Here is a 12,841-nt window from a genome sequence, read left to right as displayed (position 1 = left end):
GAGGCCTGTGCCCTGGGGAGACTTCTCTGGGTTTCCTGCAAAGACCCTCTTGAGAAAGAATAGAAGAGAGAGCCCAGAGCGGGGAGAAACTCATTTAAATTCTCTTCTCTTGGCCTTTCCATTTGCAGCCCCGGCAACCCGGCGCGCTAAGGAGCTCACAGCCCAGCCTCGCCCCCAAGCCCGCGACCAATGGGAGGCGGCCGGGCCGGGAGCGGGGCCAATGGCAGTGGCTGGCGGAGACGCGGCCCTTTAAGAAGCCGCGGGCGCCCTAGGGGGCAGAGCACCGGACAACAGCAGCGGCAGCAACGAGGCCGACGCCACCATGGCCCTGCAGGTACCCGGGGCTTGGGGAGGCCACGCGGGAGGGGCGCTCCGCGAGGGGAGTGCTCAAGTGGGGCTCGCGGTGGGCGTGGCGCCCCGGGAGCGGTCGGCGGAGACCCAGGGGACACGCCCACTGCGTCCCCAGCACCCCGGATGGCGGTGTAGACCGCACCTGTGCCTGCTGACGGCGAGCCGGGGCTCCCAGGGCAACCGTTCTGGACCCCAGGGGCCGGGTGAGCGACCGTGAGCGGAAAACCAGGCAAGGCAGGAGCACCGAGGAGCACGGAGTGGGCCTCCTCTCTCCGTCTCCGAGAGGGAGTCCAGATCACCCGGTCTCATCCCCCGCTCCCTCCCCTTCGCTCGTTTGGACCTCCAGGACCTCTCTTAGTGTCATACTGAGCAGAAGAGATCTGTGAGGCTCCGATTTAAAAATACTGTTTTACAGGTATGTGAAAAAAAAATGTTTAAGGGTGGAAAACTTTGGAAAAGACAACAAATATAAACTAATAATTACTGATAATAATCCAATCATAATTCCTTCACCCAGGTGACAACCACTGCTAACATGCTAGGGTAATTCCTAGTATGTCCTAGTATGTTTTATTCATGTGCGTATGTGTGTAGCATATATCTACACACATACCTATGATGTTATTGTGTATATACGGTTTTATTCCTACACTTGACACAGTAATATGAGCATTTTCTCATTATTAAATATTCTAAAATGTAATTTTTTTTTTCTTTTTTGAGACAGAGTCTCACTCTGTTGCCCAGGCTGAGTTGCAGTTGGTGCTATCTCTGCTCACTGCAACCTCCACCTCCCGGGTGCAAGCGATTCTCGTGTCTCAGCCTCCACAGTAGCTGGGGTTACAGGTGCATGCCACCACGCCCGGCTAATTTTCGTGTTTTTTTTTTTTTTGTTGAGATGGAGTCTCACTCTGTCACCCAGGCTGTTTGAGATGGAGTCTCCCTCTGTCACCCAGGCTGGAGTGCAGTGGTGTAATCTCAGCCCACCGCAACCTCCGCCTCCCAAGTTCAAGCGATTCTCGTATGTCAGCCTCCCGAATAGCTGGGATTACAGGCGTGCGCCTCCACTCCTGGCTATTTTTCTCCATTTTTATTGGAGTTGGGGTTTCACTGTGTTGGCCAGACTGGTCTTCAGCTCCTGACCTCAAGTGATCCACCCGCCTCGGGCACCCAAAGTGCTGGGATTTCAGGCATGAGCCACCACGCCCGGCCTCTAAAATGTTATCTTTTACACGCACAAAGTTTCATAGAACGTGGCTCACTTCTTTAACCATTTCAGTCAGGCAAGATGCTATCCTGGGTAAAGCTATAATACATACTCCAGGGCCATCTGGGTTCAAATTTGTGCCTCACGTCTACTTAGCCTGTGACATAGTTACCCTCTCCGTGCCTCAGTTTCTTTATCTAAAAATGGAGGAGAGATACATTAAATGAGTTATATGTATAAAGCATTTAAAACAATGTCTGACATGTGGTAAAAGTCCAATAAGGATAAGCTTGTGGTGGAACATTTAGTTAGTTTGTTTGTTTTGAGACAGGCTCTCACTCTGTCACCCAGGCTGGAGTGCAATGGCGTGATCTCAGCTCACGGCAGCCTTGAACTCCTGGGCTCAAGTGATCCTGCCACTTCAGCCTCCCAAGTAACTGGGACCACAGACACCTGCCACCACACCTGGCTATTTGTGTTTGTGTGTGTGTGTGAGAGGAGTTTCGCTCTTGTTGCCGAGGCTGGAGTGCAATGTCATGATCTCAGCTCATCGCAACCTCCGCCTTCCGGGTTCAAGCGATTCTCTTTCCTCAGCCTCCCCAGAGTAACTGGGATTACAGGCATGCACCACCATACCTGATTAATTTTGTATTTTTAGTAGAGACGGAATTTCTCCATGTTGGTAGGGTGGTCTCGAACTCCTGACCCCAGGTGATCTACCGCCTCAGCCTCCCAAAGTGCTGGGATTACAGGCATGAGCTATTGTGCTTGACTCAAATATTCTTATGCATGACTTATGTGTTTATACTGAACTCTCCCCAAAATGATCAAAACATTCTTCTAAAAGTTCCTGAAAGATCTGCAAGGTTCCTTTTTAGCTTAGTACTTTGGTTTTTTTGTTGTTGTTTGCTTTTGAAATACTTGCAATGAGGAATTAAGAATTTAGGGACGTCACAGGAAAGCAGTATGCTAAGGAGTATTAATATCGACCCATGATGTTATCTACTAACAATGCATTTGCATGTTAACAATATTGGAGGAAGGTAACTTTTTTTTGATATGGTGTCTCACTCTGTTGCCCAGGCTGGAGTGCAACGGTGTGATCTTGGCTCACTGCAACCTCCACCTCACAGATTCAAGCAATTCTCCTGCCTCAGCCTCCTAGTAGTAGGGATTACAGGTGCCTGCCGCCACGGCTGGCTAATTTTTGTTTTTTTAGTAGAGACAGGGTTTCACCATGTTGGCTAGGCTGGTCTTGAACTCCTGACCTCAGGTGATCCGCCTGCCTCAGCCTCCCAAAGTGCTGGGATTACAGATGTGAGCTACCACGCCCAGCTGAAAGTAACTTTTAAAAATGACAAGTAATAACTGGCTAACATATTGAAACCTCTTCTGTCTTTATTACCTCACTGGCATGTGCAGGGATCATATTGGTACTAGTGTTCTGCCAAGATACTCATTGAGTGGAAATTAGAGGAAAGGTGACTAGTTCAGGGTCCCCCGTCTTCTATTTATTTATACAAGAATAAGTAGACTGTCATTGGAGTAGCAAAACAAATGGAATTTCTAATTCAGCTATAGCCTCCTGATTTGATTTGAAAATTACAATACGTTTCTGTCCTCACCAAAGCATTTAGGAGAGCTGATGTTTATCCTAAATGGACAAATTTCTTTCCTAGATGATGAAGCTAAAAAGCAGACTTCTTTCTCCAGAAGATGTATCTTTTCAAATCTAGGGGACTGATGATTTTCACAATTGGCAAAAAAGACTAACCTCTTCCCCTAGCCTACGTTTGTGTGACCTAAGAACCCTGCAGTTCCTTGAGTGTGAGAATTTTTTATCTTCTTAATTGGGTTGCACGATGGGAAAGAATTGCTTGAGAAGACCTTGTCAACCCCCTGTGTGGGATGACCATGTTCTTTGGCTGCAGAAAGTAAAGTCAGATGAGGTGAGTCACCCTCAGAGGCTGTCTTCAGTGAGGCTGAAATGTGAAAGATAATTTACACAGCAGCCCGCCTAATCAGCATGGAAGGATGCACCCAGGATGTACCCAGTGTGAGCGATGCTGGCGTAACTTCTACGCCAAAGGTGGGGCGAGGGGGCCTCCTGTCAAAAGCATGAACAGGAAGGAGTCCAGGGAGCGGCAGTAGTAGCCTTAAGGCAGTTTGTCTTGCAGAATCTCAAGCTCGGGTGAGATCTCGGGGGAGATCATGCACAAAACATTCCATCAGGATGCTGAGGACTCCTCTCAGGAGAAATCAGCTCAGCAGAGGCTGCAGTTCCTGCCAAAGGTAGCAAGCCCAGCTCTGCAGCAGCACAGGATACTGCAAAACTGTGATGCCTTTCTCTCAGAATGAGGCAGGAGAATAGGGTCTGGAGGCAGAGAACCTAAGGCCGATTCACACTGACTTCCTAGAACTAAATCAAAAGGAAAACCCCAAGTGAAACCCCGTCTCTACTAAAAAATACAAAAAACTAGCCGGGCGAGGTGGCGGCGCCTGTAGTCCCAGCTACTCGGGAGGCTGAGGCAGGAGAATGGCGTGAACCCGGGAGGCGGAGCTTGCAGTGAGCTGAGATCCGGCCACAGCACTCCAGCCTGGGTGGCAGCCTGGGTGGCAGCCTGGGTGGCAGAGGACCCGAGGCTACTCTCCCTTTGCAACCTCCTCCCCACTGTGTAGCAGATGGAAAATCGAAAGTATTTCTGATTGGTTGCTTTCTGCAACCAATCAGACATTTGCATAGGAATGTAACTTTGTAACTTCACTTCAGCCTCTGATTGGTTGCTTTCCCCAACCAATCAGACTGATCGTGAGCCAAGTTTTGATTTGCATAGAAGTGTAACTTTGTAACTTCACTTTAGCCGCTGATTGCAGGCTACTACTTCATTTACATAGGATGCACACCAAGTAACCAATGGGAAACCTCTAGAGGGTATTTAAGCGCAGAAAATTCTGTAAGGGGGCTCTTGAGTCCCTGTACTCTGCCTGCTCCCACCCTGTGGAATGTACTTTCACTTTCAATAAATCTCTGCTTTTGTTGCTTCATTCTTTCCTTGCTTTGTGCATTTTCTCCAATTTTTTGTTAAAAATGCCAAGAACTTGGGCACTCTCCACTGGTAACAAGAATGCTTTGGAATTCAATGTTCATAGCTCTATATTTAAAGCTGCATCTCACCTATGATAACTTTCTGATCCCCCTAAAGTCTGCTCACTCATTAACCATCCAACAAGGATGTACTTAATAGACTCAGACCAGGCTCATCCACCCGCCAGCAGTCCCTGAGGCCCTGTGGGTGCTGCCAAGGTGATTATTTATTGTTTATTTATTTACGAGTATTCATGCAACCCCACACAGCCTTTATGTTGAACTCTAGTAATTTCTGTCCACACTGCCCCTCTGCACCCAACAAACGCAGACCTGAACCCCCCTGCATAATCACCATCTCATCTCAGGGACAGCTTTTTCCGTTCCATACCTTCCCCTCTGCGCTACCTCCAGTGTTCCCAGAGCAACTGCTGCATCTTATTTGCAGCAAGTCCCATGTGGCCCCTGTTGCCCTGTTCATTTCCCACCAGGCTATGAGCACCTTCAAGCACACTGCCTTGTGCCTGCCCATCTGCCTGGCAAAGGCCTGATCTATCGGAGGTGTTCAGTAAGTAGGTTTGTTTATATGAGCTGTGAGATGAGCTCTGGGAGGGAAGAGTCCATTGAATCAAATCAAGAATATTTTGCATTCTTGGCCGGGCATGGTGGCTCACGCCTGTAATCCCAGCACTTTGGGAAGCGGAGGTATGCAGATCACTTGAGTTCAGGAGTTCGAGACCAGCTTGGCCAACATGGCAAAACCCTGTCTTTATTTAAAAATACAAAAAAATTAGCCAGGCATGTGGGCGCATGCCTGTAATCCTAGCGACTTGGGAGGCTGAGGTGGGAGGATTGCTTGAACCAGGAGGCAGAGGTTGCAGTGAGCCATGGTTGTGCCACTGTACTCTAGCTTGAGCAACAGAGCAAGACTCTATCTCAAAAAAAAAATTATATTCTTAATCATCCTTAACCCTAGTGAGAGGTGACAACGTGCTAGCAGCCCTCGCTCTCGGCACCTCCTCGGCCTCCGCATCCACTCTGGCAGTGCTTGAGGAGCCCTTCAGCCCGCCATGGCACTGTGGGAGCCCCTCTCTGGGCTGTCCCAGGCCAGAGCCGGCTCCCTCTGCTTGCGGGGAACAGTGGAGGGAGAGGCGCCAGCGGGAACCAGGGCTGCAAGGTGCTCACAGGCCAACGTGAGTTCCGGCGGGTGTGGGCGTGGGCGTGGGCGAGGGCTCAGCTGGCCCCCCACTCTGAGCGGCCAGCACCACCGCCCCAGGGAGTTAGGGGGTTAGCACTCAGAGGCACTGCAGAGAGTGCCCCAGGTTCCCCAGCAGTGCCAGCCCGCCGGCACTGCACTTGAGTTGTCGCTGGGCCTCAGCCCCCACCCTGCGAGGCAGGCTCGGGACCTGCAGCCCGACATGCCCGGGCCTCCCTGCTGCTGTGGGCTCCTGCTGGGCCCGAGCCTCCTCGACAAGCGCCGCCCCCTGCTCCACAGCGTCTGGTCCCATCGACTGCCCAAGGGCTGAGGAGTGCAGGCACAGCTCGAGACTGGTGAGCAGCTCGCCCTGCAGCCCCCATGGGGGATCCAGTAGGTGAAGCCAGCTGGGCTCCTGAGTCTGGTGGGGTACTTGGAGAGCTTTTGTCTAGCTAAAGGATTGCAAATACACCAATCAGTACCCTGTCAAAACGGTCCAATCAGCTCTCTGTAATATAGACCAATCAGCTCTCTGTAAAGTGGACCAATCAGCAGGATGAGGGTGGGGCCAGATAAGGGAATAAACGCAGGCTGTCCCAGCAAGCCAACAGTGACTTGCTTGGGTTTCTTTCTGTACCGTGGCATCTTTGTTCTTTCGCTCTTTGTAATAAATCTTGCCCTTGCTCACCCTTTGGGTTCACGCTGCCTTTATGAGCTGTAACACTCACTACGAAGGTCTGCAGCTTCACTTCTGAGGCCAGGGAGACCACGAACCCACCGGGAGGAATGAACAACTCCAGAGGCACCGCCTTAAGAGTTGTAACGCTCACAGCGAAGGTCTGCAGGTTCACTTCTGAAACCAGGGAGACCACGAACCCACCAGAAGGAAGAAACTCCAGACGCGTCCAAACATCAGAAGGAACATCTTTAAGAACTGTAACACTCACCGTGAGGGTCGACGGCTTTATTCTTGAAGTCAGCAAGACCAAGAACCCACCAATTCCGGACACACTGGCACCTTCTCCCTGAGGCTGATACTCTTTTTGCGACTGAAGCTGCAACTCAGAGGATCTTTGTTTCTTGCATAGAGCCTCAGGGCAGTGTGCCTCAAAGCTAGAAGTCATACCTGAGTATCCTGGCCAAGGTCAATGTTGTTTGTATTCCAGCCCATCATGGCTGGGATGGGAAAGGGCTGCTGCAGGAAGGCGCATCAGAACAGCCCCTTAAGGCAGGAATGTATTGTGTTGAGGTGCCAGAACTAGACAGGCTGGACAGAGCGAATAATGCTGACCACTGCTCTAGCACTGGTTTCCCTACCTGCATAGGGAGAAAGAGTGGGGACCCCTGAAATGGCATGGGAAACTGTGTCAGGGCTTAGTTCTAATGTGCAGAGGGGTCTAGGACTTTCATTAGATCTTTTTTTTTTTTTCTGAGACAGAGTCTTACTCTGTCCCCCAGGCTGGAGTGCAATAGCAGGATCTTGGCTCACTGCAACCTCTGCTCCTGGGTTCCAGCTATTCTCCTGCCTCCGTCTATCCTGAGTAGCTGGAATCACAGGTGTGAGGCACCATGCCCAGCTATTTTTTTGTGCTTTTAGTAGAGACCAGGTATCACCATTTTGGCCAGGCTGGTCTTGAACTTCTGAGCTTAAGTGATCCACCTACCTCAGCCTCCCAAAATACTGGGATTACAGACGTGAGCCACTGCACCCAGCCCTTATATGGGTTTTTAAAAAGGCTTAGAATTTTAATTAAGGTTTGGCACATCAAAAGGAGTCTAGTTGCTGTCATTGGAAAACAACATGAGACTTTAGAGCAAACAGAACACCTGAGATGGCCTATAAACCTGCAGAGGAAGGTCCTATACTCCTTCTGAATAGCCTTGCCCTTTAGCGGCTCTGGCCACTCAGGTAGCATTTCAATTTTGTTCTTATTATAAACACAATCCATGCACATTATAGAAAATTTGCGGAGTACAAAAATATTTTAAAACTACATAACTTGCCAATAATCAGAGGCAATTACTGTTTACATATTTTTAGTACACATCTTTCTAGTTTTTATTTTTTCTACACAACTTACCAAGCTGAGTGTATAAAAAGAATTTGTTTTCTTTGCTAAAACATAAACTAAAAGTATTTCTTATGTCTTGCTTTATTGCAAGTACTTTTTTTTTTTTTTTTTCAGACATTCTTGCTCTGTCGCCCAGGCTGGAGTGTAGTGGCATGATCTTGGCTCACTGAAACCTCCACCTCCTGGGTTCAAGTGATTCTCCTGCCTCAACCTTCCAAGTAGCTGGGATTGCAGGCATGTGCCACTATGCCCAGCTAATTTTGTATTTTTAGTAGAGACAGTTTTCTCCATGTTGGTCAGGCTGGTCTCAAACTCCCAACCCCAGGTGATCCGCCTGCGTTGGCCTCCCAAAATGCTGGGATTACAGGTGTGAGCCACTGCTCCCAGCCTGGTCACACAGCACTTAAGTGATAGAGTTGGGATTCCAACCAAGGCAGTCTGGCTCCAGAGCCATGTTCTTAACCATGGCATTAGTATAAAGCAGCCAAGAGTTTCTTAGGAAGACACTCAGAAGACAAGGCACCCCTTATTCCATGCCCCCGTGCTTCTCAGTCCCCTGTGGGAACTGGGTAGGAGGATGGGCCATGTTCAAGGTTATTTAGGCTGAAGACCCTGATCTCCAACTTACAGGTGGTTTTATTCACAAAACAACTGTTCTGCCTGTACTACTGTTCCTGGACCAAACCGAGAGCCGCGCTGCTTATTCTCTCAGCTCAATAATGAGATGCAGATAAACTGGGAAAGGAGAGAGTTGATTTCTGTTACTGGGTATAAGGAGAAGGCCTGGAAATGATTGCCAAGCCAACTCAAAATTACAGAGGTTTCCAGAGCTTTATATGCCTTATAAGTTATATGTCTGCATGTAAGGGTGCATTCATCTAAAGCCTTAAGTGACTAACTTCTAATCTATAACTAAGGGCTGAGTCCTGAAGACCTTCCTCTGGAGCCTCAGCAAATGTCCTTAATCTAGATGGGTCCAGGTGCTGGAGTGATTACCCTTGTTTCCTGCTAAATCATGGAGGTTTGGGGAGTTCCTTCAGACCCCAATAAAACTTGTTTGTGGAGGTCTGGAGATTTTCTTCAGACCCTCATAAAACTTGTTTAATCCTAAATGGGTCCTGCTAAGAATTCCTTCATTATCTTGTTATGCCTCAAGCCCCAGGAAGAGCCTGGGCAAAACTCTTGGTGGGCTTTTGTTGGAGTCTTCATATGAGGGCGCTGGCTCTTTCCGTTTTTAATACTTAATGTAACCACTCAGTGCTGAAACGGTTGTTATGGAGGCCTGCCTATTGAGCCGTCAGGGGGACCTGGCCTGCCACAGTACTGCCTGTCTTTGGGGCCGGAAGGAAACTTGAGCCAGCCACTCCGCTGAGCCCACAGGGTACTGAGGTTACACTGGGGCTATCCACTTTCTCTCCTAGGCCTTTGGATCCAAAGGGAGCTCTGGCATCAGAGAAGAAGTGTGAGGGGTGGTGGCAGCTAGCATACATCCTTGAACTTCCCCTGTTTGACAGCCAGCCTACTGATAGTTCCTGCTTATCCTGAGTTTTAAAAAATAACATAAGACACAGTTTAATTAAAAAATCTATAAAGGAAAATAATCATGAAGCCTTTCGTAGAGTATAAACTAAGAGGTTAGAAAGGGAAAGGGATGAAGCATCTGGGAACCCTCAGGCTCCAGAGTACACTGGACTTCCTTGTCTATTTCAGCTACTGGCTGAACCCCGGGCCAGCCCGAGGGTCTTGCAGGGTTAGGGAGCTCCCCATTTTCAGAGTTAACTCGGGACAAGCCTTACTACGTAAGTACTTTTTTTGTTTTTTTGAGACAGAGTCTCACTTTGTCGCCCAGGCTAGAGTGCAGTGGCATTATCTTAGCTCACTGCAACCTCCGCTTCCCAGGTTCAAGTAATTCTTATGCCACAGCCTCCTGAGCAGCTGGGATTACAGGTGTGCGCCACCATGCCCAGCTAATTTTTGTATTTTTAGTAGAGACAGGGATTTGCTATGTTGGTCGGGCTGGTCTCGAACTCCTGACCTCAAGTGATCCCCTGCCTCGGCCTCCCAGAGTGCTAGGATTACAGGCATGAGCCACCACGCCAGGCTTAAGTACATTGTATATAGAGTTTCCAGGAAGTCTAAAAACATACTACTCAAGTATATTGGTATACAGTTTTCCCTAATCAGCTCTAAATTGGCTAAGCAACTCCTCTTTTCTAGAAATCATTTGCAATAAATCTTATAATTTAGGTCTAGTGTGAAAAGGAATCTGTACAAGCAACTCAACCAAATCAGGAATATTGATTACCCTCAGAAGCTGACTAGGTCTGAATAATACTAATATTAAAGAATGTAGACATGAGGGCTCTGGAAGAGAAACACTCCAGACGATGGTATTAACTGGTAGCAAAGCCCCTGCATGTAGTAAAGTAGGACTGAGGCAGAAGAGGGAGGACGCATCTGTGAGGTCATTGAGAAAACTCCATTGAGTATCAATAATGTCAAAAAAAAACAAAAAAGCAGCCAGGCACAGTGGCTCACACCTGTAATCCCAGCACTTCGGGAGGCCCAGGTGGGTGGATCATGAGGTCAGGATTTCAAGACCAGCCTGGCCAGTATGGTGAAACCCCGTCTCTACTGAAAATACAAAAATTAGCCAGGCACGGTGGCAGGCGCCTGTAATCCCAGCTACTCAGGAGGCTGAGGCAGGAGAATCACTTGAACCCAGGAGGCAAAGGTTGCAGTGAGCCGAGATCTTGCCATGGCACTCCAGCCTGGGCAACAGAGTGAGACTCCATCTCAAAAAAAAAAAAAAAAGAAAAAGCAAACTCACCAGGTGTGCAGTGGCTCACGCCTGTAGCTCCAGCACTTTCGGAGGCCGAGGTGGGCAGATCACTTGAGGTCAGGAGTTCAAGACTAGCCTGGTCAACATGACAAAACCCCATCTCTACAAAAATACAAAAATTAGCTGAGCTTGGTGGTGCACACCTGTAGCCCCAGCTGCTTGGGAGGCTGAGGTGGGAGAATGGCTTGAGCCCCAGAGTAGAAGTTGCGGTGAGTGGAGACGGTGCCAATGTACTGCAGTCCAGCCTGGGCGAGAGAACCAGACCTTGGCTTGAAAAAAAAAATAATAAAATAAAAAAATAAAAGGAAGGTAAACTGAACATTTTCCGTATTAAGAATTTTCTATAGTTCTTCATATGAGGTAAGTCCCAGGAGAGGTGAACTCCTAGGAATTCAAGTAAATTAAGATCATTCTGATAGAACCAGAGTGGCAGAAGTTCATTTCTGTTTGAAACCTTCCTCTTCCTGCTCTTTGAGTTCCTATTCCTTGGTGGTAAAATGCTCCCTTTTTTTTCCCCTTTAGGCTGATTTTAACAGGGCTGCAGAAGATGTGAGGAAGCTGAAAGCAAGACCAGATGATGGAGAACTGAAAGAACTCTACGGGCTTTACAAACAAGCAATAATTGGAGACATTAATATTGGTATTACATATTATTAATATTAATAGATTAATGTTACAATTAATATAATTATATAATATCGTATATCATTACTTAAAATATAATAGACTCTGAACAACGTGTTTAGAAGTGCACAGTAAAATGTTAACTTGCAAACGCATCTCTCCTTCTCTTGCCAGAGTGTCCAGGAATGCTAGATTTAAAAGGCAAAGCCAAATGGGAGGCATGGAACCTCAAAAAAGGTTTTTTAGTCTTTCACAAGTTTATGGCAAACTTTCTTAATTTCCCAATGCACCAATCAGGGAGATAACCTGTTTGTATCTTTCTAGGGTTGTCGACGGAAGATGCGATGAGTGCCTATATTTCTAAAGCAAAGGAGCTGATAGAAAAATATGGAATTTAGAATACAGCATATGAGGAATATTTGCTTTTGAAGCCTTCCTAATGCTATCACGACCTAACATTTAGAGGGAGAGGCACACTGTTAACTTGATGTATCATGTAGATTTTTGCTATTAGCATGAACTGTAATACTTAGGAGTATACTGAAACTACATAGTTTGCTCAATTGTACTTGCTTAAACCAGGTGTCTTTAAAGTTCCTTTTAAGAAAATGTGGCACATATACACCATGGAATACTATGCAGCCATGAAAAAGGATGAGTTTATGTCCTTTGCGGAGACATGGATGAAGCTGGAAACCATCTTTCTCAGCAAACTATCACAAGATCAGAAAACCAAGCATGTTCTCACTCATAAGTGGGAGTTGAACAGTGAGATCACATGGACACAGGGAGGGGAACATCACACACTGGGGCCTGTCGGGGGTAGGAGGCTATGGGAGGGATAACATTAGGAGAAATACCTAATGTAGGTGACCGGTTGATGGATGCAGCAAACCACCAGGGCACGTGTATACCTATGTGACAAAACTGCACGTTCTGCACATGTAACCCAGAACTTAAGATATTTAAAATTTTAAAAAGTTCTTTTAGAAAAGCATTTTGTGTTTTATTTTTATAGAGTTAGAGAGGACAACTGCAGTTTTTGTTTGTTTGCTTGTTTGTTTTTCCTTGAGGAGTCTCGTTCTCTCACCCAGGCTGCAGTGCAGTGGTGCGATCTCGGCTCACTGGAACCTCTGCCTCCTGGGTTCAAGCGATTCTCTTGCCTCAGCCTCCCGAGTAGCTGGGATTACAAGCACTTGCCACCCTGGCTGGCTAATTTTTGTATTTTAGTACAGATGGGGTTTTGCCATGTTGGCCAGAGTGGTCTCGAACTCCTGACTTCAGGTGATCTGCCCACCTTGGCCTCCCTCAGTGCTGGGGTTACAGGTGTGAGCCACCACACCTGGTCACAAGTGCAAGTTCTGTTACATGGATATATTGTGCAGTGGGGAAATCTGGGCTTTTAGTGTAACCATCACCCAAACACTGTACATTGTACCCAAAAGGTAATTTCTCATCCCTCACC

The 12,841-nt window shown here is 47.7% G+C and overlaps 1 protein-coding gene across 1 annotated transcript; it reads left to right on the top strand.

Moving 5' to 3' along the window:
- Positions 1–283: 283 nt before the first annotated feature.
- ACBD7 (acyl-CoA binding domain containing 7) lies at positions 284–12,341 on the top strand. Its single transcript, XM_011934267.1, has 4 exons — positions 284–334; positions 11,275–11,392; positions 11,551–11,613; positions 11,701–12,341. Exons 1-4 carry the CDS (start codon positions 323–325, stop codon positions 11,772–11,774), a joined length of 267 nt encoding a protein of 88 aa, XP_011789657.1. The 5' UTR covers positions 284–322; the 3' UTR covers positions 11,775–12,341.
- Positions 12,342–12,841: the final 500 nt, after the last annotated feature.

The sequence above is a fragment of the Colobus angolensis genome, unplaced genomic scaffold (assembly GCF_000951035.1).
Source record: "Colobus angolensis palliatus isolate OR3802 unplaced genomic scaffold, Cang.pa_1.0 Scaffold133, whole genome shotgun sequence".
Classification (NCBI taxonomy): domain Eukaryota; kingdom Metazoa; phylum Chordata; class Mammalia; order Primates; family Cercopithecidae; genus Colobus; species Colobus angolensis.
The sequence above is the reverse complement of the archived record's forward strand: the minus strand, read 5'-3'. Positions and strand labels throughout refer to the sequence as shown.